Source organism: Danio rerio, chromosome 25, assembly GCF_052040795.2.
Source record: "Danio rerio strain M-AB ecotype USA chromosome 25, GRCz13ab, whole genome shotgun sequence".
Lineage (NCBI taxonomy): Eukaryota > Metazoa > Chordata > Actinopteri > Cypriniformes > Danionidae > Danio > Danio rerio.
In genome coordinates this window covers 2,295,801-2,320,143 of record NC_141045.1, presented here as the reverse complement: position 1 = coordinate 2,320,143, position 24,343 = coordinate 2,295,801, and the positions used below count along the sequence as shown (strand labels likewise).

The following is a 24,343-nucleotide window of genomic DNA, read 5'->3' as shown; positions in this document are numbered from 1 at the left end:
TTTACATTTAAAGTGACAGTCACCAAAACACCACCGCTAGGATCAAAACCTGAAGGGTCAGTTTCAGAGAGTTATAAGCATTATCTGTGTGCTATTTTGAGCTGAAACTTCACTACACACTCTAGAGAAGGACTATTCATTTAGTATGTCATGGGGGCCGGTTCATGAAAAGCATCCCAAACGAAGGGCCGGAGAGATATGACTTGCTATATGAGTGATGACACAACAGCATATAAGAGCCCATATGCTGTGTTTGTGCTCATAAAGACACCCATGTTGGCTTTTTCTACATTAAAATGTTAATATATGATATTTTAAAACAACTGCATTGTCCAATTGACTTTTTTTGTTTTGTTTACAATCATTCAAAATGTTGTATTTCGCACAACAGAAGCAGTGCATTGCTGAAGTAGGCTTCTTCTACATTCAGACACATTCATATGTGATGTTTTGAACAATCAGTGATGCAACATTATAGATTTTGGTTGTTTGATATAGTCTGAAGAATAATAATCATGTAATTTAGAACAACAAGCTTTACATTAGGGAAGTAGCTATTTAGATTACCTGGGGTCTGTTCTTCGTACGTGGATTACTCAGTTAGCTGGATTTGGATATTGACGATTTGACACGATCCAGGATCGTTTCGTTCTTCAAAGCTGATCCGAGAGTTGTTGTCATGGCAACAGTTCTGCTAGGTCAAACCTGATCGGGAGCAGGCTCAATTCATATAAACAAGATTAGATCGGCTCAGTTCAAGCAAAGATAATACAAAAAAGTATGTACCGAATTCTGATATTTTCTTACAGTAGTAGTTATATACACTTGGTAAAATGGTACATATTTTTAACTATATATATATAAAGTTATAGTCATTAATAAAATAAATAAAGTTATACATATTAATAAAACGTATGCAATCTGCATCCTCGAAATAAAAGTACAAAGACTGCCACCTGGTGGTGCAAAGAGAAAACTTATTGATATGAACTTTTTAGATCGCTTTAGTACAAATTGTGTATAATAGAAATGCACAATATGTGACTTTTTTTTAAAGCAATAATACATTTGTGCACTCAAACATGTTTTGATAGTTAATATGCCGGTGATTTGATGCTTCACAAAAGTTGCAGACGCCTTTACCAATATGAAAACGCTTTTGTAAACAACCAGTTATTCTTTACACCGATTAAAAAACAGCTACTATAATAAAGAAATTCTTTTCTAAATGTGGAACTAAATACATTGATTTGCATTGAAATACATGATGAATACTCTTGTCACATGAAAGTGTGAAGCCTGCAGCTCACAACAAATGTGGAAGGTTATTGCGTGTCATATTTAACAAACCGTTTACTGCTAATTTGATGTAATTTTGCTCACATGGATAATTGAATATTAATCAGATGATGTCATTACGCTGCTGTGCCGTCAGCCAATCGCTGCATTGCTGATCAGGATTTCGAGGATCGATAGATCTGTCCTTCACAACACACGCAGCGATCTCAGATCAGTTTATCCAGACATTCTAATCTGATTCGCGAACTTGTTTGAAGAACCAAATTAGCGAGAGATCAGTTATCAAGATTAAAAGATCCGGGATCTGCCAAATAATCTTAGATCATTTAAGCGAGGTACGAAGAATGGACCCCTGTTGTTATCATCTGGGTTCATGCGTACATAATCATTTTAATAATAACTCGTCTAACATATCTTTTGTTTACACTGCACTGAAAGCGACGCACAACACTCACCATGAGATGTTTTCTTCTGCGTGCGCCCGGAAAGAGGCAAGCATGTTGCTCCGCTTGTGCGCGCATATTGTCATTCTTACATTAGCAATAATAAACTTGCAAGCGGAAAAGACGTGATATGGGAACGGCCGCTGCTATAGTTAATCCGGTGTGCGTGCGTAGTTGCCTCGGTGTACATACTTGGAACTTTAAACTAGCGCACAGTTGGCAACTTGTCATAACTTTTCCATGCAACAGAAATGCGGCTTAGAGAAGCCTTTACGAGTAATTAACTGTGACGAATTAAAGCGCAGTTAATCGTGAACTCAGCTAATGGTTGCATCCCTATTAATGTTTACAGTGCATTGTATAAAAGGCATTTTCTACAAAACATATCCAAATGTTTTCGGCTGTCCGCACCACTCGCTTATGGTGACTCGCGCTCTGCGCAGCCTCTGCAGCTCCCGCTGTATAGAACAGACGCACGTCATTCCATAAATATAGCGGTCGTTTTTCAACTGAACTAAATTTATTTTTATGTCTTGGTCACACTATTTGGAGGACCAGAACATATTGCCTCAGGGGCAGGGTTCGGCCCGCGGGCCACCAATTGAATAGCCCTGATCTGGAGACATCAGAGATGCCCAAACTTGGGCCCTCGAGCCAAAGTTGGCCCATGGAAACCATTTGATTTGACCCACCATCCCATCTGAGAAGAGAGAGAGAGAATTATGAGGATGGTTTACAGACGGTGATTTCTAATTTAATGTAACCTTAAATAAAAAGTTTCAATGAAATGTTGGAAATAATTCAGTTTTTTTTTTAATGTACATACTGTCACCCGACAGGCAATGCAGAGACATCAGTGAGCAAATGAAAGCACAGGCAGATCCTGCTTAACTAGTGCATTTAGCATTGAACTCCACTGTGTTATGAATTGTTTGTTTTTTATTATGATAAGTTATCATTTAAATGTAAACTGCATTAATTAATATGATTTAATGTAATGTTTTTAATTTATTTGTAAACATTAATCAATGAATTTTTGGCCCTTCATATAAAAGTTTGGGCACCCCTACTCTAGAGACATCACCGACACATTTAACATCTTGTAAAAAGGGGATTAATAGGTCTTCTTCAAGTTTTGAAACAGACAAAATTAAAACTGTGCAAAAAAGTAGGACATTTTGAGTTGTATAAGCCAAGTTAAAGCTTAAAGGTACAGTTCACCCAGAAATTACAATGTGCTCATCATTTACTCTCCATCGAGTTGCTTCAGATCTTTAAGAGTTTCTTTATTGTGTTGAACACAAAAGCAGAAATCCTGTAAGCACTGCACTGACTACCATAGTAAAAAAAACAAATACTATGGAAGTCAATGGATATAACATTTTTCAAAATATCTTCTTTTGTGTTCAACAGAAAGAAGAATCTCATAAACAAGTAAAGGGCGAGTAAAGGATGACAGAACTTGCAGAATCAGACACTCGAGACTTACTCACGCATATTTATTAAAAGGGAAAGAAAAACCTATTTGTGACTTGTGTAAGAATATTCTGACGATAAATACTATTTAAATAGAATGTGTATGTTTAAATGATGTTAGAGAACGTTTTTATTCGGGAAATAATTTATGTGAAATGTTTAAAAGGAGCACTTTTAGACTATTTATCTTTAATCAAACTAAAAGATTGTATATGACTCTGAGTGTTGTTGCTGCTTGTATACTTGTTTTTTTTACAATGTATGTTTATTAAGACACTGGTTTGATTATATTCTGTAAATTTATTAGTATATATTTTTGCCATGAATATAGCCAATGCTGCTGATATGTCATTAAAACCTAAATAAATAAATTTACATTTACATTTTACATTTAGTCATTTAGCAGACACTTTTATCCAAAGCGACTTACAAATGAGGACAAGGAAGCAATTTACACAACCAAGAGCAACAATGAAGAAGTGCTATAGGCAAGTTTCAGGTCTGTAAAGTCTAAGAAGGGAAGTATTAGTAGTATTAGTGTTTTTTTTTTTTTTGTACAGTTAGTGTGATATTCAGAGAGGCAATTGCAGATTACGAAGTGAAGTGGAGACTAAATAGTTGAGTTTTTAGTAGTTTCTTGAAAGTAGCGAGTGACTCTGCCGTTCTGATGCAGTTAGGGAGTTCATTCCACCAACTGGGCAGATTGAGCGTGAGCGTGAGCGAAAGTGATTTCTTCCCTCTTTGGGATGGAGCCACGAGGCGACGTTCATTCACAGAACGCAAGTTTCTGGAGGGCACATACATCTGCAGAAGTGAGAGCAGATAAGAAGGTGCTAGGCCAGAAGTCACTTTGTAGGCAAACATCAGGGCTTTGAATTTGATGCGAGCAGCAACTGGCAGCCAGTGCAAACGGATGAGCAGCGGAGTGACATGTGCTCTTTTAGCTTCATTGAAGACCACTCGTGCTGCTGCGTTCTGGAGCAGCTGAAGAGGTTTGATAGAGTTAGCTGGAAGCTCGGCTAGTAGAGAGTTGCAGTAATCCAGTCTGGAGAGAACAAGAGCTTGAACAAGGAGTTGAGCTGCATGTTCAGATAAGAAGGGTCGGATCTTTCCGATGACAGAAAATGATGACAGAGTTTTGATTTTTGCCTGAACTATCACTTTAACGCTTTTTTTTTCTCGTTTGTTTGTTTGTTTGTGATCTGATCATGAGTTGTCTTCTTCTCTGTCTACGTCAGCATCTGGTGTGGATTCTGGGACTGAAACCGGCTCCTGGTGGAGTCCTGAAACCCGGACGGGCCGTGGAGGGTCCCAGCACGGTAAAGCTAGCTACCGAACAAATCTCTATTTTCATATTCTGAATCAGCTGCGGTTTTGTTCTGTCAAACACACTAATGCTCCAATTTGACCCGCAGAAACCCTGGAAGACATTATAAGACCATTATGAATGAAATTTCAGACTTATACAGGGATAAACACTGAGGAATTTTCCCCAATGAAAAAGATTTTTACTTGCCTATATGTCTACATATATTAAATACTTTAAATAATGCGCCAAAACAAGCAAGTTTTATACATGATTTTCAACTTAATATCTCTTTCTAAAAGTGTTAAAAACTATAATAAACAGCTATGAACAACAGTGTGTCCAGGTCAGTGTCCTCACCAAATGTGCTCCATGAATGCATGCAGGCTTTTAAACGAATGTTATTGGCATTAGTGTTGGGATTGGGGTTAGAGTTGTGATTGGAGTTGGAATTGGTGTTGGGATCAGGATTAGATTTGGAATTGAGCTTGAGAATGCAGTTTGAATTGAAATTGGGGTTGAAGTTTGGACTGGATTTAAGGTTAGAACTGAAATTGGGATTGGGGTTGAAGTTTGGACTGGATTGTTGAATGTGTGTTGGCCCGATTGGGTAGCTTTACATGGACGAAGGAAAATTAAGACCTGTTTAAAATGATTTAAGACTTTAAGAGCAATATTTCTGTCAATTTATGACTTTTTAAGACATTTTAAGCCTTTAAAGACCCCGTCTGACCTGAAACAAGCCTATTGTGGCCTTAATGTGTTCTAGATGTGCAGGGCGTCTCCAAAACAGGAACAAAAGTAGTTTCTGTCATGTGCAGTAGTGTAAAATGTTAATGGTGGTGTTTGTTTTACTGTCTGTCTGCAGGTTTTGACCACAGCGGTGATGACTGATCTGCCCGTCATATCAAACATCCTCTCCAGACTCTTTGAAAGCTCACAGTAAGACCAAACATCGCAATAATTCTGCATTCATATGCTTTACTAATTATTTTAAATTTAATATAGTGATATTCTCATTACTATTACTGTTTAACATATTTTAATATTATTATTATTATATTATATTAATATTATATTATTTTGAATACCACATGTTATTATCAATGATGAAGTTACATATTTCTTTATTAGGAGAAAAGGGAGGACAGAATAACAGAGTTCTCTTTTTTATGTAGTATGAAATAAATTTGGTTGTTGAAATAAATTCTAAAAATACATTTTCACAAATTATTTTAATCTAATCTGCTGATTTCTAAGTGAAGAAATCAAGACATTAAATTAGCAATTTTATTGTTCTGTATAAAGTAAAATTGTTAAGCATAATAATAATAATAAAATAAATAACAATATTATTTTCTACAGTAAAACATGATTAACAGTGTTACTTTTTTAATAAGAAGAAATATAAATAATTCAGCTTAATTGATTTAATTTGTTCTGATTATTCAACACTTTTCATATTAAATTTTATATTTATATTAAACTGTTTTACATGTGTTTTACAAAAGTGGAATCATATATTGTGTGTGTGTTTAGGTATCTAGACGACGTCTCTCTGCATCACCTGATAAACGCGCTGTGCTCTTTGTCAATGGAGGCGATGGAAATGGCTTACGGAACCAACAAGGTGAGTCCTTCATCAGCTCTTCATATGCTTCAGATCAGTGCATGTTTAGTTTATAACATTTATGTCTCGCATCTGGCACTCAGGAACCATCCCTGTTTGCGGTGGCCAAACTCTTGGAGACTGGACTGGTCAATATGGACCGCATCGAGATCCTCTGGAGGCCCCTGACCGCTCATTTACTGGAGGTGAGACCAGATGCCAGATCTAAAAATAAAAGACACACATTTATATGATAAAAATAACATTGGTCATAGTTTAGTTTTTTCTTTATACTCTACTTATACTTTATACGTTTATGGCGTAACATTAAGCTTCTGCTGTTTATTTATTTTATTTATATAATGCAGTTTATTTATTTTATTTATATAATGCAGTTTATTTATTTTATTTATCTAATGCAGTTTATTTATTTTATTTATCTAATGCAGTTTATTTATTTTATTTATCTAATGCAGTTTATTTATTTTATTTATCTAATGCAGTTTATTTATTTTTTAATTTAGATTGGGGTTTTTTTGATATTCAGCTTATGGTGTTTATTTATTTTATTTAGATTATGCCGTTTATTTTTTCATGCAGTTTAACATGTGTTTCTGTATACTCTAATTACTGCTAATATAGCTTAAAATACCACTAATATTGCTTGAATATTACTAATATTAGTCAAGTTATGTTTTTGATTTACATAATATGTGTATGGTGTATATTTATTATGTATATGTAAATACATATGTAAAATACAAAAAACTAAACAAAAATATTAAATATATAATTTAAATAAATAAAAATATATATTTTAAATATCTATTATATTAATATAAACAAACATGTTGTTAAATTATATACGTGCATGTGTGTGTGTGTGTTTGTTTATATATACATAATATATTTATATATATATATATATATATACATAATAAATTGTTGCGTCAGCGACGACCACGGTGAGGGCTATGCGACCACACGTAGGCTGCGCCGGACCATACACATGCGCTTGACGTAGAAGTATAAATCAGCCTTAAGACAGTGGAGTTTTCTACGAGATGTATGTCACATGATGCCTGAACTCCATGATTCCCCGGGGAATTCAGAAACTGATGTTCAGGGATCATTAAACAAGCATTTACTGAACGGTGACAGCGTACCACAGCAAAATCAATCTCTCAAGTCAAATCAACACAATACCACATAACACAAGCCAAAAACACACAAACAGAGCAGAAAGCCAAGCAAGGTAAAAGCAAGAGAACGAGCTTCTACACTCATTTCCCTTTAAACTTCGGGCTACCTTCCTGATTGGCAGCGAAGGTGGTGACGTCACAGAGGGGCGATCCTAAAAGAATTGACAGAGAGATCAAGAGCATGCAGAAGCAAAACAAAACAGGCTCATGCATTATGCCATAACATAAATATACAGTCTACTCGCACATATTTTATGTAAACACAAACTTTTATTGTAGATGGTGTTAATAGTTAGACAGTATTAATTTGACAGTTTTGGTCCACTTTGATCCTTCCTGTCTTTACCTGCTGTCTCTGTCAGCTGTACTCACATTTTTTCTGTGGTTGTATAAATGCTAAAGTACGACTCGTGTCCTCATATTGGATTGTTCCATCTTTTTCTCTTCCGTTTCTTGCGACATGTCTGATTTATAGAAGGTAAGTGCTTTCTTTTTCACTTCAGAAATTCCTTTCGAGGAATGCTTATGTTTCAGTCGGTCTGTCATTGCCTGGTGTTTATGAAATCATCTCTTTTCACGTTTCTTTAATGTTTTCGAAAATAAATCGGCCCCCTTTTTTTATTTCATGCATTTTTGTTGTTGTTGTCGCACAAGTTTCTTTCACAGGACTTGCATCAGAGCTTCAACACAAGCGTCTTGGAAATGTCTGTTTTATTTGAGATTCTTTTTCTCAATTAATTTTTATGCCTACAGCACTGTTGCTCAGCTTCTGAACCTCTGTGGTATTTGTTGGTCTTCTAAAAAAGAAGATCAGCTAGGATTGGGTTTGGGGATGAGATTAGAGTTGGAATTGGGGTTGAATTTAGGATTGGGTTTGGGGATGAGATTGGAAATGTGTTTAGAGTTTGGACTAGGATTGGCATTAGTGTTGGTGTTGAGGTTAGAGTTGTGATTGGTGTTAGGATCGGGATTAGATTAGGAATTGGATTTGAGAATGGAGTTAGAGTTGAAATTAGGATTGGGGTTAGAGTTTGGACTGGAAATTGGTTTTAGAACTGAAATTGGGATTGGTTTCGAGCAGGGGTCACCAAACTTGTTCCTGGAGGGCCGGTGTTCTGCAGATTTTAGCTCCAACCCTAATCAAACACACCTGAATATGCTAATTAAGGTTTTACAAGGTATACTTGAAACACCCTGGCAGGTGTGTTGAGGCAAGTTGGAGCTAAAAACCTGCAGGGACACTGGCCCTCCAGGACCGAGATTGGTGACCCCTGGTTTAGAGTTTGGACTGGGATTGAGGTTAGAATTTAAATTGGGGTTATGATTAGAGTTTGGACTGGAATTAGGGTTAGATCTGAAATTGGGATTGAAATAGAGGTTGGATTGGAATTGAGGTAAGAATTTAAATTGGGACTGGGGTTTAAGTTTGGACTGGAATTAGGGTTGGATCTGAAATTGGGATTGGGATAGAGGTTGGATTGGAATTGGGTTTAGAAATGAAATTGGGATTGGGTTAGAGTTTGGACTGGAATTGAGGTTAGAATTTAAATTGGGATTTGGGTTAGAGTTAGGACTGTACTTGAGGTAAGATCTGAAATTGAGATTTAGGTTAGAGTTTTGGCTGGAATTGTGGTTGAAATTGGGATTGGGTTTAGATTTTGGACTGGGATCAAGGTTAGAACTAAAAGTTTTCATTCATTCATTCATTTTCTTGTCGGCTTAGTCCCTTTATTAATCCATTAGAGATAAAGTTTAGTCTGGACTTGGGGTTGAAATTGGGGTTTGAGTTTTGACTGGAGTTCGTGTTAAGAATTGGGATCAGAGTGAGGAATGGGATTGGGTATAGAATTGGGATAGGTGTTGAGATCGGGATAGAATTTGAATAGGAGTTGTTGTTGTTAGAATTTGGATTGGAGCCCCATTGGAATTGAGGTTAAAATTAAGTTACAGGCTGGTTTTGCAATTGGGATTAGAGTTGCTGAACACTTTCCTCCATTGAATTTAGTGCATTGTGAAATATTGACACAAAAATAATGTGAACCTCTGTGATTCCAGATTATCACATTACCTAAATCATTTAATCATCTCCTTTTGTGGTGCATGTTTTTATAATCTACAAAAAATATATATATCTTTTTAAATTTATTGTTGCTTTAATGTGTTATTTTATAAGCTGATTTGCTTTGCTTTTTGTGTTAATGGTGTTATTTCGTCTATCCGTGGATCATCTCGCACTATTTGTAATGTTTGATTTGTGTCTTCTTTGTCCATATTGTTGAAATTACGTTGTCTGAATCATATTTTACCACAAAATCAAAAGAAAATATTCAGAAAATGATATATTGCATAAGAACATGAAGCCTACTTTTCTATTATTCTGTCAGGTGTGTCAGCATCCTAATGCTCGTATGAGGGAGTGGGGTGCAGAGGCCATCACCTCGCTGATCAAAGCAGGACTTTCCTACAAGCATGATCCTCCGCTGTCCCAAAACCAGGTAGCAGTTCAGTCAGATAGTCCAAAACCAATGCTGCTTTCAAATTTGAGTTTGGTTATTGATTGGACTGCATGTGTATTTCCACCTCAGAGGCTGCAGTTGCTCCTTCTAAACCCGCTGAAGGAGCTCTCGAATGTCCTTCATGCTGACATCCGACAGAAACAGCTGGAGTGTGTCCTGCAGATCCTACAGAACCAGGGAGACAGTCTGGGACCGGGATGGCCTCTGGTTTTGGGGGTTATTGGGGCGATCCGCAATGACCAGGGGTGAGATGCATTCACTTCTTAAAGGGTGATCTTATTGACAAGCAACGTTGACCAGTTTGGGATTTGCTTGGAATTGTTTTCATTGACAAAGGTGTGGACGCTTATTGAAATATCTAAGGGTCTTAATCTTAAATTCACCAAAATAAATTTACTTACTTAAGACAAGCAAGACTTTCCATTTTCATCCGTTTGGGAAGTTAGTCCTGTATGATGCTTGACAACTGTCTTTTGAAGCTGTTTGACCACAGAAGTGTTGATGATTTAGCTAGCTAATAGATAGCATCCAAAAACTGCACTTTAAATGTTGAACTTGGAGTGTCTCAGTTTTACTAAACACATCTTTGTTCCTCAGTGAATCCCTCATACGAACAGCCTTCCAGTGCCTGCAGTTAGTAGTGACCGACTTCTTGCCCACAATGCCTTGCATGTGCCTACAAATTGTGGTGGATGTAGCCGGAAGCTTTGGGCTCCAGAACCAGGAGCTTAATATCAGCCTGACGTCTATCGGCCTGCTGGTGAGAAGCACTGCTGATGTTGCTTAGCGTGATGCTGACGGCTATGTCAAATGTGGTTCTGAGCATTCTTGCAGACAAGTGAAGTTCTAGTTGGATATATGGATCCTGTGTAATATATTACAATCTTAAGTCGATGTGTCACTTAGTTACTTTTTAAGGCAAGCAGTTGGAAACTATGGGTTATGTTATTTTAGCATTAGCATTTTCAATATAGGATACGCTTAAATTTGTAATATATTACTGTTTTACCCAACACTGTATGCGTGGAAGTGGATGAACTAACCATCTTTCTTTTCTCCACTGTAGTGGAACATCTCAGACTACTTTTTCCAAAGGGGAGAAGCCATTACAGAAGAGCTGGACAAGGAGGAAGCAGTTCTGTTGAAACAGGCCCAAGATAAAGGTGAACCTCTGAACCGACCCTTTCACCCAGCGCCACCTTTTGACTGCCTATGGTTGTGCCTGTATGCCAAGCTGGGCGAGTTGTGTGTGGACCCACGGCCAGCTGTGAGGAAGAGCGCCGGCCAGACAATGTTCTCCACCATCGCTGCTCATGGAACGCTGCTGCAACCACCAACTTGGAACATTGTTGTTTGGAAGGTATTGGACCTGGGCGTGAACCAAATTAAGCTTAGTTGTAGTTATATTGCAATTGTTTAGATCAGACTTACAATTGAATGTTGGACTAGACTTAACTGCAGAACTAAATTCATTGAGGTTGGAAATGCTTTGTTGTATCAGATTCCATTGGGGATCCCTAGTTCTTGTCAGAATTGCTATGTTGGACCCTACTCACGCATGGGCCAACTTAAGTAAAGTTCAGTCATGAACTAATTTCGAGAGGATCACGTGATTATGATTGAACACGGCTGGTTCTGCATTAGCATGGAGGATCCACCAATCAGGCCAGTCCTAACCCACTATAAAGAGTCAGGGTTTCTCACTACAGTCATCTTCGATTTGAAGAATCCCCCCTTCCACCCCTACCTCTTCACCTTTCCCTCCATAGGGTGGCACGGTGGCCCAGTGGTTAGCACTGTTGCCGCACAGCAAGAACGTAACCGGTTCTAGTCCTTTAACAGGCCGGTGGTCGTTTCTGTGCGTAGTTTGCATGTTCTTCCTGTTCTCGCGTGGGTTTTCCCGGGTCCTCCGGTTTCCTCCCACAAGTGAATTGATCAATCTAAATTCAACACTACAGTCAATCTCTCATCCTGCAGCAGATCTCTTCATAGCATTCAATTTTTAGTCATCAGTTTTTATCAAGGGAGAGTTGTCGAGATCTACCTGAGCTCAAGGCTCCCCTCTCGCCCTGCAAACGAGAGGGAGCCCAGGGCTCAACAACCTTTTGAGCTCATGGCTCTCTCCCGGGACAGCATGCCAAACTTGCTTATAATCACTCATCAGCTAAGTGTGAACTCTTGAAACTCATTTCTAGTTCAAATTGCTTTGCTGGATCATAGGTGACTAGAGAATAAGTTAAACACATGGTGAAAATGCTTTGTTGGATTAGATTTCACTGGGGACCAAAGTAAAATAGTCAGAATTGCTTTACTGAATGAGGTTTGATTGTTGATCAAATTAGGCCTACTTCTAATTCAATTCCTTTCTAGGATCAGACTTGACACGAGATGTAATTAAACCTAGCTTAAGTAAAATAGCTTCTTTTGGATCAGGCTTGACTGGTGACTAAATTAACATTGCTTTGTTTGATCAGACTTAATCCAGTTACAGTTAAAATTACTTTCCCAAATCAGACTTGATTATGGATCTAATATGCTTTGCTGGTTGCAACTTGACACATGACAAAATTAAACCCACCTACAGATTTGACTATTATCCAGATTAAACCCACTGATTAGTTATTGTTTCTAAAGACCAAAACCCAGTAATGTTGCTCCGCAGGTTCTGTTTCATCTTCTGGACTGTGTAAGGAAGTCCTCCACCACGGCTGACAAAGAAAAGATTGAATCTGGAGGTGGGAACATCCTCATCCACCACTCGCGAGATACGGCAGAGAAGCAGTGGGCAGAAACATGGGTTCTGACACTTGCGGGCGTAGCGCGCATCTTCAACACCAGGAGATACCTGCTCCAGCAGCTTGGTAAGCATTAAGAGAAGTGGCTTACATCGACAAATCTCAGGATTTGCTTCTAAAAGTCATGTTCCTGTTTCAGGTGACTTTTTCAAGGCTTGGGAAGTTCTGTTGGACCACATTCAATCTGCTGCCCTCAGCAAGAACAATGAAGTTTCCCTAGCAGCCCTTAAGAGCTTCCAGGAGATCCTCCAACTAGTCACACCAATTAAAGACACGGATAAACCTGACGCTCTCTCTGCTATAGACGTTCCTTCTGTGCTTATGGAGTCTCTTCAAGGATCTGGACCAGGAAGACCTCTAGTCAGATCTGATTCTCTTGCTGAGCGTTTAGCCCAACGCTACGCTGCACAACCTTCACTTCCGCCACCTGGAGAGGAGCTGGACGACTCGGCCCTCTGGTGGTCAGCGTGGAACACTTGGTACCGAGTAGGAACTGAGTGCACACGGCCGCCTAGTGGCGGAACCGATAAACTAGTGTTTGTACCAAGTCAGCCTTTCCTCACGGCACTAATACAGATTTTCCCAGCACTCTACCAGCACATTGCAGGAGGCTTCAGTATGGAGGATCTCAAGAAGTTGGGGGTGATTCTGCACGGAGCCGTGTCGGTCCCCATAAGCTCGGACTCCTCACCATTTATCTTGCCTTCCTACACTGAAGCAGTGCTCACCAGCCTGCAGGAGGCAGTCCTGACCGCACTTGATGTCCTGCAGAAGGTACAGCACTTTCAGAATATGTGTGTTCACTGCACTGTTTGAGGTTGATTTCAGACTTTGATGATAGTTGTTTGGTTGGACCTAGATAAATTTGTGGCAAAGTAAAATGTTATCAGTTCTGCATAGATTCTTAGATCCTCTAAATGCATCGCTATTCTCTCTCAAATCAAAGCTTGGCTTTTCTTTTTACTGCAGACGGGGCACTAGGCTAGTTTTTAACAGCAGACAGAGCTCTAGACTAGCTTTTAAATGCTCGTGAGGAAGAGCGCTTGTGCTTTCGGTCATGTAAGTTAGTTGGCTTTATTAGTACCCGTAGGTAGATTCTTTTTGGCATTTGATACAGTTAAATCACACAGATACACACCTGCATATACACATGCAAAGTACCTTATAAAAGATTACAATTTATTCAGAGCAACAGTAGATGATGGGACAAAGCTATTCCTGAACCGTTTAGTCCCACTAAAAAGCAACCAAAACCTTCAACCCGAAGGGAGCAGGATAAACTCCTCAGACAGAGGATGAGAGCTATAGCTACTAATGTTCTGGGCAATCTGTAAAAGCTGCCTACTATACAGAGATTCAGTACTCAGCTGTGATTCGCCAATCAACCTGCTAGACCACCTAACAACCTGGCTCAGCTAGAGAGAGCTTTTGAGAGACAGACCTCCAAACCAAGCCACCATAGCGAAGGATAGAATACTCAATGAAAGCACGATAACAAAAAAAAAATTACGACATTACGAGGACTGCTCTGTTTAAGCCCTCGCAGTCTGCGTTTACTTTAGCCGGCAGAGCTCGCGCTGAGAGGAGCTCTCTGTAAGGGACCGTCGGAAAAGTGCTTATTTTTTTCGTTTTTCTGCTCCGCTCAGCGCGAGCTCTCCCTGTTGCAAGGGCTTAAGTGTGTTTGTTTGTGTGTGTGCGTGTGGGTGTTTGTTTGTTTGATGCTGTCTATGTTTGTTAATGTGTTTGAATATGAGACAGTGTGTTGCTGTGTGTCTGTATGTTTATACAGACAACATGTTATAGCCTCCCCCCTAAAATATAACACTGTATATGGAAAGCATCGTCAATGCACAGAGATATCGAATTGAACCGAATTGATGGCATGATAATCGTAACCGAACCGTACCGTGAGACCAGTATAGGTTCACACCTCTATTGGTCAATAATGGTACTCAAATATTTGTAGTTCTCCAACCATTCTACTTTTTGACCCCTGACCTCAGCTGCTGTATGACTCCTTCTAAAATCAATAATCATATTCTTAGTTTTTGTTGCATTAAGTTTTAGATTTGACTCCTCACACCACTGAACAAAATGATCCACTATCATGGGACCATGACTGTTTTCCTCTCCTTGCAGGAGGCTTACAATCACAGTGTCGTCTGCGTGTTTTAAAATGAAATGATTTTCAAATGTGCTCTGACACATGTCTGTGTACAGAATAAATAAAAGTGGGGATAACACACACCCCTGAGGTGATCCAGGCTTTCAGACAGGGAACTGTTTATTCGCACTCTTTGTGTTCTGTTGGTTAAAAAGTCTCAAATCCAGCCAACAAGATTGTTGCTTAGTTGAAAATGATCTAAAAGTCTCTGGATTAAAATATGAGGATAAATTGTATTAAAAGCTGAAGAAAAATGAAAAATCTTCATGATTAGTAAGGTTTCTTCACGTAAGTAAGGTTTAGTAAGGCTTTGTCATTAGATTAATGTACATACAGCTCACTACAGAATCTTGTAATTTGCTTAAACCTTTCCTAACTTTTTTTATTATTAATTTAGGTTTAAGTGGTGTTTAGATGCTAGTATAGTCTAATTGTTTATAAAGCAAACATCTCCATCTGATGGTTTAAAAACTTACCTCAGAATCAAATTTTCCGCAACCAGAGATGGGGACTCGAGTCACATGACTTGACTTGAGTCAGACTTAAGTTGCAAATTTTAAGACTTGAGACTTGCTTGATAAATATCCAAAAAAAGACTCTGCTTGACTTGGACTCGACTGTCATGACTTGAGGCTTGACTTGGACTTGAGTTGAATGACTCGAAATAACTTGTTTTTGTTAAATAAATAACCGTTTGTTAAATATTATGCATTACATACAAAACCAAAAGTTATACATGTAAATTGCAAACGAAATTGCAAAAGTAAAAAAATAAATAAATCAGCAAAAATTTGATTGACTTTAAAGTGACTTGCTAGACCAAGCTACGACTTAAATTGAGATAAGCAGTGACTCGACTTGACTTGAGTCTGAAAAAAATTGACTTGCAGGGCTCGAAATTGCGACCATTTTGGTCGCATATGCGCCCGAAAATTAATCTATGCGACCTCATAATATATTTGGGCGCATTAGTGCGACTGCAGATAATGGTTGTAGTGCGACCTGTTTAGATTTTTTGTAAAAACGTGCTGAATCGCTCTTCCCTGCCGCTATATTGGTTTATATAAGCCGTCAATCACTCAAGGTATTCCGCTGTCAGATGACAGGGAAGGAGCTTTTATGACCACGGGAAATGCAAACGGCAGAAGAGTGAAAACTTAAAGCACACAGGTTTGCAAAACCCACCTAAAGTTGCAGCTTTCATCATTGAATTGAATGATTTATTATAATCTTTTGTTTGTTTTGTAGCAGAAATATTATTTATTAAACTGACATGCATATATAAACAGCTGTACAAAATTAATATTTCTTACTGCAATGCTTCATTTTTGTTTGATGCAAACTATACAATATTTTTTCATAAAGTAACAGACTTTTTATAGCAGATAACCTACATTCATGCACATTCAAGGCAGTATCATAATGAGAAATGGAATTCATTGTTACTATTATTGTCATTTTTTTTCATCATTAATATTCTATGGCCTAATTATTAGACATTCATTTTGGAATTATTGCACACAAATATCAATGTCTTCGCAGCATTAGTTAGATAGTTGTTTCTGGTTTTTGTCAGTCCTATTAATGTTGTTTTAAAATACAATAAATCCCTTAAAAACAATTTGCAGCTGTGCTCATTCATTTTTGGTGGGTGCTCCTAAATTTTTTCTGGTGCTCCTAAAAATTTTTTGGTGCTCCTAAATATTTGAAGTTAGGAGCAGCGGTGCTACCAAGTAAAAAAGTTAATTTCGAGCCCTGACTTGACTTGCTTGAGACTTGCACATGTTTGACTTGCTCCCACCTCTGGCCGCAGCTCTAATATTTACACTGCTAATCAGGAATCGATCAATCAGCAACTCATTCATTTATTCCCGATCTTAGTTTTCCCACCAAACTCAGGGTTTGGGGCTTTTTCATGGTTGTTTGTATGTGAACACAAGTCAGTTGTTTTGTGTGGACTCTTTCTCTTTCTGATTGTCTGAAATTGTCATTCTTCCAGGCAATTTGTGTGAGTTCTGAGAATCTCCAAGTGATGTATCCTGCCATCTTTGAGCAGCTCCTGCTGTTTGTGGAGTTCTCCTGTAAGCCTCCTCAGTATGGAAAGATGGAGACTAAACATGTGGCCAATGCCAAATACAACCAGGTGAGCCTCTGTCCTGTTCGCACCTCTTATGAGCTTCACTTTTTCAAGCTTTCTTCCATTTCTGAGATGCTGGAGTTGCTTTTGTTCAAGATGGTGGAACTGTGCTTTTGTTGATGGGCATTGTTGTTTTATGACTCACCACACATGCATTAATCATCGTCATACAACGTTCACTTCTGTGTCTGTGTTTCAAGATGTCAGAAATCCATTGTGCTAGGTTTACAGAGATGCTAAAAGATAGTTTCACCATCTTTCCCCTCAATCTTCCCTTTATAAAAAAAGACTAGTTTCTGCATGGTGTTTTGATTGTCTTAGTTTCATTTCGTGCCTGTTTCAGTCATGTTTGAATGCTTTGGATTGCATTGTTTTGAAATTCAGCGCTAGAGTATTTATCAGACACACTTTTAAACTAGGTACTGGTAGAAATTTTCAATTATTTGCATATCCCTGAAGTTAAGTGCAAAGTATTTTTAAACATGACCTTCAAACCAAACGTTTGTTCGTCTTTGTCGTCACCATGGTTAATTCAGATTCATTGGTGTGCTGTTGTTGTTGTTATCAGCAGTGGTAGTAAACATTTGTCTGCTCTTCTCTTGTTCTGTTTTTGTACTTCATACGGATCCGCTTTAGATCCAACTGTTTGCACCGGTGAGTTTTTCCTCCCTCCTGCTGTCGTCTTCTATATCTCCGTTTCTCTTTTGCTTTCCGTCTCGTTTTTCTCTTCTGCTAATCTCAGCTCTTTGAACAAACATCGGTCTTTCATGATCGTCTAACATTTCTCCGTTCATTTCCATCAGCTGCATTTGTTCATTAAACTCAAAGCTGGAACCAAACGCCAACATCTTCACAGCATTATTTTCTGGCTTTCTCCAAAACTATGTGGTGAAATGTTCTGAAATTTGACACACTTGTAGTGGATAGTTTTACGTTTTCTTGTACCAATTATCATGCCAATTTGCCAAACTCTCTAGCGCCACCATCAAATTTTATTCAAAATACATTATTGTATAGTAATTAAAATGCTGCTGCTGTTGTTGTAGTATGCACAGTGTATTATATACTACTTTTGTAAGCCCCAGAATACCTCAGTGACCTACTACTTGAAATACAGTATCCCACAATGCATTGTGCTTGATTTGACCTTCCAGTTACTGTGTTTTAATAATTTCAGTTCTGAATTTTAACATCATTTTATATATAAAATATAATTGTATAGTAAATAAAATGCTAATGCTATTCTTGCAGTATGTACACCGTGTATAATAAACTACTTTTGTAAGCTGGACCCAAATGCTAACAACTTCACAGCATTATTTTCTGGCTTTCTACAAAACCATGTGGTGAAATGTTTTGAAATTTGACACACTTGTAGTGGATAGTTTTACGTTTTCTTGTACCAATTATCATGCCAATTTGACAAACTCTCTAGCGCCACCATCAAATTTTATGCATGACACATCATTTTACAGTGAATAAAATGCTACTGCTATTGTAGTAGTATGCACACAGTGTTTAATAAACTACCTCAGTGACCTACTACTTGATATATAAGTATCCCACTATGCATTGTGCTCGAGTTGACCTTCCAATTACTGTGTTTTAATCATTTCAGCTGATTCTTAACCTCGTTTCCTCATCAGACTTCCATATATTATTTTACACAAACCTTCATGAAACAAACTATACAAATAACTGGATTAAACCCAAAAATATCTCTCATTCAAATTAGATTTTTTTGAAGTAGTTTGCAGTGTATACTGCACACTATGATTCCGCACCTAAACCTCAGCCACATTTTGGCAGGTCATTATTTTGCACTTGTGTATGGTGTCAAACATTGCTGAACTATCCCAGCTCAAATCAAGCTGTTATGAGCAGATCTGCTCCTCCTTGTGTGCATCAGTGGTTTGCTCGGCCTGTATTTGCTGCTTTTTATCTATTGTTATGGATTGTGTCAAAGTAATGTGGATTCTGTCACTAAAGTCTGCCACAAATGTTATTATTGCTGAAGTGTGGAAATCTGTGGGGGATTTTTTTTCCTGTCATCCTCAGCATTTAATCCCAGTCCTGTAGTGTGTGGATAATGTGATGTAACATGCTCCTTGGTTTGAACTTCTTGAAGATTTGCTGTTGAAGTGTTGAGTATTTTCGCTGTACTTTTTCAATGATTTATTATTTGATTTGTATATGTGTCTTTGAGGCCGAGGATGAGGCAGGATGTTGTGCATGTTAATATTGCTCTTATATATTCGCTGTCTTTAGTTTGTGTTTTTCTCTTTGTGTGCAGGCGGAGTGGGTGGCCTTAAATTACGTGCCGTTTGCGGAGCGATCTCTGGAGGTGGTGGTGGATCTGTATCATAAAACCGCCTGCCACAAAGCCGTTATCAATGAGAAAGTTCTGCAAAACATCATCAAGGTACAAAGCTAAAATCATTGGGTTATGTTATAGATGAAACTGCTAACGTTGGTACTAATTCAAATGTAAATCACTGGCATCTTCTGTGCCAGTTTCAGCTGTTTTTAGTGGAGCAACTGGCTAATCCATGTTTCCACAATAGAATAAAAACATTAGAAATGTGAGAACTGAATTTCAGAAAATAACAAATGTGCAGTAATGACATGGATTACAAGAAAAATATCATTTTGAAAATTCTGAGGAGCAAAATAGACAAAATGCCTGGAATTATAAGACGAAAGTCACAACTGCAAAATAAAAACTGAGGGAATTCTGAGGGGAAAAGACGTGATTTCAGGATTTGTAAACAAGGGAAATGTGAGAATTGCAAGATGTAGTCAAAATTAATTTTATGGGAGTCAAACGGTCACTTAAAAGTCATTATTTCAAGATGTAAACTCAGAATTTGTTGGGGAAAAAAGTCAGTTTAGGATGTGTAAACAGTGAAGGAGACAGTGTCAAAATTGCAGGATGCTCGCAATCTTGAGGATCAAAATGTCTTTATTTCAAGATTTTAAGGGCATTTTAGGGATGCATAAATTATTATTATTTTTTGACTAATGATATTGATTCCAAGAAAAAAAAGCCCTTTTATTGCATTTAATCTAACAATAATTGTCAGAATTGCCAGATGAACACTTAGAATTTTATCATTTTTTTTATTCATTTATCTCAGATCATTTTTTGTCAATTAAACTCATAATTCACTGAAAAAAGTAATAATTGTGAGACGTGCATCTGGAATTATAATGCAAAAGTCAGAATTTAAAGGGTAAAAACGTCATTTAATAACATGTAAACGTGGAGTTCTGAGATTACACATCCTTAAATGAATGTTTGATGAATTCTGGGGGAAAAGTGTCATTTGTGAGAGATAAATTCAGAATTGCAAGATGGAAATGTAAAAAAAAATGTACAAAAATGTATGATTGGTAAGCTTAGTGTTCAGGTGGTGGGGGTCATTTTAGGACGTTCAAACTAAGAAGGTCAGTGAGGTAAAGCATTTTTGTTGCTGTAGGAGATAAACCCAGGAATTATAAGATTGGGTTTTAAGACAAAAGACAGAACTGCAAAATGGAAAAAAGTCATTTTATGATCTGCAAACAGGAAAATTATTAGAAAGAAAAGGCATTACAGGATGCGTGAACTCAGAACAGAAAAATGCCAGAATTTGCGAGATGCAAACTGAATTTACATCTCAGTTGGGACTTTTTTTCCTTCACAGATTCTGAGTACACATGCTTAAATGACTTTTTTCTTTGATTTTTATCTCAGTTCTGACTTTTGTCTCATGATTGCAGGGTTTACATCTCAAAATCAAGACTTGTTTTACCCTCAAAAATTCAGAGCAGAGCGACGCGGTGGCACAGTAGGTAGTGCTGTTGCCTTACAGCAAGAAGGTCGCTGGTTCGAGCCTCAGCTGCGTCAGTTGGCGTTTCTTTGTGGAGTTTGCATGTTCTCTCCGCATTCGTGTAGGTTTGCTCCGGGTGTTCCGGTTTCCCCCACAGTCCAAACACATGCGGTACAGGTGAATTGGGTAAGCTAAATTGTCCGTACTGCATGATTGTGTATGGATGTTTTCCAGAGATGGGTTGCAGCTGGAAGAGCATCTTCTGGGTAAAACACATGCTGGATAAGTTGGTGGTTCATTCCGCTGTGGTGACCCCAGATTAATAAAGGGACTAAGCCGAAAAGAAAATGAATGAATGAAATTCAGAGTTCACATCCTCTAATTACTTCTTTCTTTGTTTTTTATATCAAAGCTCTGATCTTTGTCTCATAATTTTAGAGATTTTGTCTCACAATTGGGATTTGGCAGTTTACATCTGAAAATCATCACTTTTTACCCACAAAAGTTCTTAGTATGCATCCTAGAATCAATTTTTTTCCTCTGAATTCTTAGTTTACATAATAAATTTTCTTCTCACAGTTCATGTCTTAAAATTCTGACTTGCTCTATATTCTTTAGTTTACGCCTGAAAATCATGACTTTTTTTACCCTCAAAAATTAGAGAGCTGCCAGATGAAAAGAAAAACCATAAAAAGGATTTTAGGATGTGTGTAAAAAAAAAAAAAAATCTGTTGCAAGATATAAACTCAGAATTTTGATGGTAAGAAGAACACAAATATGTGAGAATTGCGAGATATTAACTCATAATTCCAGAAAAACTCAACTCTGACTTCGTCTGTATTCTGAGTTTACATCTAAAATTCAGCATTTTTTCTTTCTTTTTTTTACCCTGAAAAATTCTGAGTAAAAGAGTGAGAACCGATTGCTGAAACTCCTCCTCGTGTGTGTTGTAGACTGTGAGGATTCCTCTGGGCCTGAAATACGCCTGTCCTGCTGAGAGCACCTGGAAACTGGCCGTCTCCTCGCTGCTCAAAGTGCTTTCCATTGGACTCCCTGTTGCTCGGCAACAAGCATCATCAGGAAAATTCGACACGATGTGGCCGGAGCTGGCGAACGCCTTCGAGGACTTCCTGTTTACCAAGAGGTGTCCGATCTCCACATCATATCGTAACATATTAAAAGAAAACACTGCTTATTTTCATCCTTCCTCATGTTTCCCGCAGCACACCTCCAGATAATCTGTCCATACAGGAGTTCCAGAGGAATGAAGCTGTAGATGTGGAGGTAATTTCATCTCACTCTACTGTTGAAGTCAGAGTTATTAGCCCTGCTAAATATTTTGTTTAACAGAGCAGATTTTTTCAACCCATTTCTAAACATAACAGTGTTAATAACTCATCTCTAATATCGGATTTATTTTCTCTTTGTCATGATGACAGTAAATAATATTAGACTAGATATTCTTCAAGACACTAGTGTTCAGCTTAAAGTGTCATTTAAAGGCTTCACTAGGGTAATTAGGGTAAAGTTAGGGTAATTAGGCAAGTCATTATAAAACAGTGGTTTGTTCTGGAGACAATCCAACACTAATATAGCTTAAAGGGGCTAATAATATTGAGCTTAAAATGGCTTTTAAAAAATTAATAACTGATTTTATTCTAGCTGAAATTAAACAAATCAGACTTTCTCCAGAGGAAAAAATATTATCAGACATGCTGTGAAAAATTCCTGAATCTGTTCAACATCATATGGGAAAAATTTGGAAAAAGGAGAAACAAAAAATCACGGGAGGACTAATAAATGTGACTTCAACTGTAGATCCACATGGATAAATATCACACTGCAACCCAGAGCTGGAATAACAGTATTACTGTATTAAAATAAGTGCAGTTCAGACTAGATGTGTTGGTAATAAGCTGATATTATAAAATAATATTGAAAGAGATCTTTTTGTGTGTGTGTGTGTAAAATTGAGTTTATTAAATTTATATTAAAATGTAATATATTACATTGGTGTAAATTAAATATTTGCTTATTTTATTATTTATTTTATTTATTATATTTACTTTATTATATTATATTTATTATATTTTGTCATATATATATATATATATATATATATATGTATGTTTTTAATTTTTTATTTATTTAAATATTTTTATATTACATATTCTTATTTCATATTAAAATATAATAATTGTAAGTAAAGATTTTTGTTCCTAATTAAATAAACCTTTATATATGTTTATATATGTCTTAATTAAATAAGCATATATATATATATATATATAAACAATTTTTACCTTTGTTGCATTAAAATAATTTTTATTTGAATATTTTGGATGTTTTACATTTTAAAAAATATTTTTAAATTATATTTAATTTGCATGAGGAAACAAATAAGTAAATGTATTAAAAATATATATATATATATATATATTTGTGTGTTTTTTTTTCTCCTCTAGGTGGTGCAGTTGATCAGCTCAGAGATTTTACCATTTGCCAATTTCATACCCAAAGAGTTTGTGGGCCGTATCATGAGCATGCTGAATAAAGGATCGATCCACTCGCAGTCTTCATCATTCACAGGTAGGCTTAGTAGATGTTAGTATCAGTGTGTTAGTCTTAAGGATACCTATAATATAGTCAGCTCAACTTATTTCAGAAGATATAAACCTGATATAAACATCCAAATCCTGCAGTTGGTCACTTCCACCTAAATGGATCAACACTTTTTGACGTCACCTCATACTTCAGTTTCTCATTTAATCTTCTGACGAATCAAATGCTTTCTAGTGTCTGACATGCCCCGCCCTCTTCTTCTTGTTGTCTTTTCATTTGATGTGCTTGAGCTCAGCCACTCTCATTGGCGGAGCGGTGATGAAAACCAAACACTGTTTTCCTTAAGGGGAGGGGCTAGTTTATGCCCCGCCCTCTCTTTGTTTTCCTAGAGATGGGTTGCAGCTGGAAGGGCATCCGCTGCATAAAAAACATGCTGCATAAGTTGGCGGTTCATTCCACTGTGGCGAACCCCGGATTAATAAAGGGACTAAGCCAAAAAAGATAATAATTGAATGTTACATTGAATATAATATTTATTATAATAATTTTAATAGTTTCTCGAAGCGCTGAACACTATGCAGACGATGCAGTAAAATCATTCAGAATCAACAAGCAAATGTGTCATCATTTTCTTCAAGCCACCGTAATGAACGTGTGTTTTCCCGCTGTTGTACAGAGGCTGAGATGGACATGCGCATGCGGGAGGATTTCTCCAAAGTGTGCTTCGAGACGCTCCTGCAGTTTTCCTTCAGTAATAAAGTGTCGACGCCGCAGGAGGGCTTTATCTCCCGCATGGCGCTGTCGGTGCTGCTGCAGCGGGCGCAAGACGTGCTGCGACGATACGTGGAGGACGAGCGGCTCAGTGGACGCTGCCCGCTGCCCAGGTGAATAACACTTTTACATTCACACTTCTGGGTGACTCTACAACATGTTGAGCCTCCAAGATTGGGCTGTGCAATATGACCACATGTGAAGTCAACGTTATTCGCCCTCATGATGATGTTGAACAGATTCAGGAAATT

The 24,343-nt window shown here is 37.5% G+C and overlaps 1 protein-coding gene across 6 annotated transcripts in view; it reads left to right on the top strand.

Annotated features, from left to right (window-relative positions):
• Positions 1-24,343, top strand: part of mon2 (MON2 homolog, regulator of endosome-to-Golgi trafficking) — a 55,686-nt gene that overhangs the window by 26,750 nt on the left and 4,593 nt on the right. The window contains exons 17-33 of one of the 6 annotated variants that reach the window (XM_087311352.1): positions 4,457-4,537; positions 5,393-5,466; positions 6,064-6,154; positions 6,238-6,339; positions 9,720-9,830; positions 9,921-10,096; positions 10,449-10,611; positions 10,918-11,211; positions 12,514-12,712; positions 12,786-13,420; positions 16,810-16,953; positions 17,584-17,601; positions 19,241-19,369; positions 21,713-21,903; positions 21,983-22,043; positions 23,225-23,348; positions 23,998-24,205. In XM_087311352.1, the coding sequence (XP_087167478.1) occupies positions 4,457-4,537; positions 5,393-5,466; positions 6,064-6,154; positions 6,238-6,339; positions 9,720-9,830; positions 9,921-10,096; positions 10,449-10,611; positions 10,918-11,211; positions 12,514-12,712; positions 12,786-13,420; positions 16,810-16,953; positions 17,584-17,601; positions 19,241-19,369; positions 21,713-21,903; positions 21,983-22,043; positions 23,225-23,348; positions 23,998-24,205 (2,801 nt within the window). Of the gene's footprint in view, positions 1-4,456; positions 4,538-5,392; positions 5,467-6,063; positions 6,155-6,237; positions 6,340-7,150; positions 8,902-8,943; positions 9,831-9,920; positions 10,097-10,448; positions 10,612-10,917; positions 11,212-12,513; positions 12,713-12,785; positions 13,421-16,809; positions 16,954-17,583; positions 17,602-19,240; positions 19,370-21,712; positions 21,904-21,982; positions 22,044-23,224; positions 23,349-23,997; positions 24,206-24,343 lie in introns of those variants that run through there. The other 5 variants (XM_087311354.1, XM_087311353.1, XM_087311356.1 and 2 more) reach the window with 5 other exon arrangements.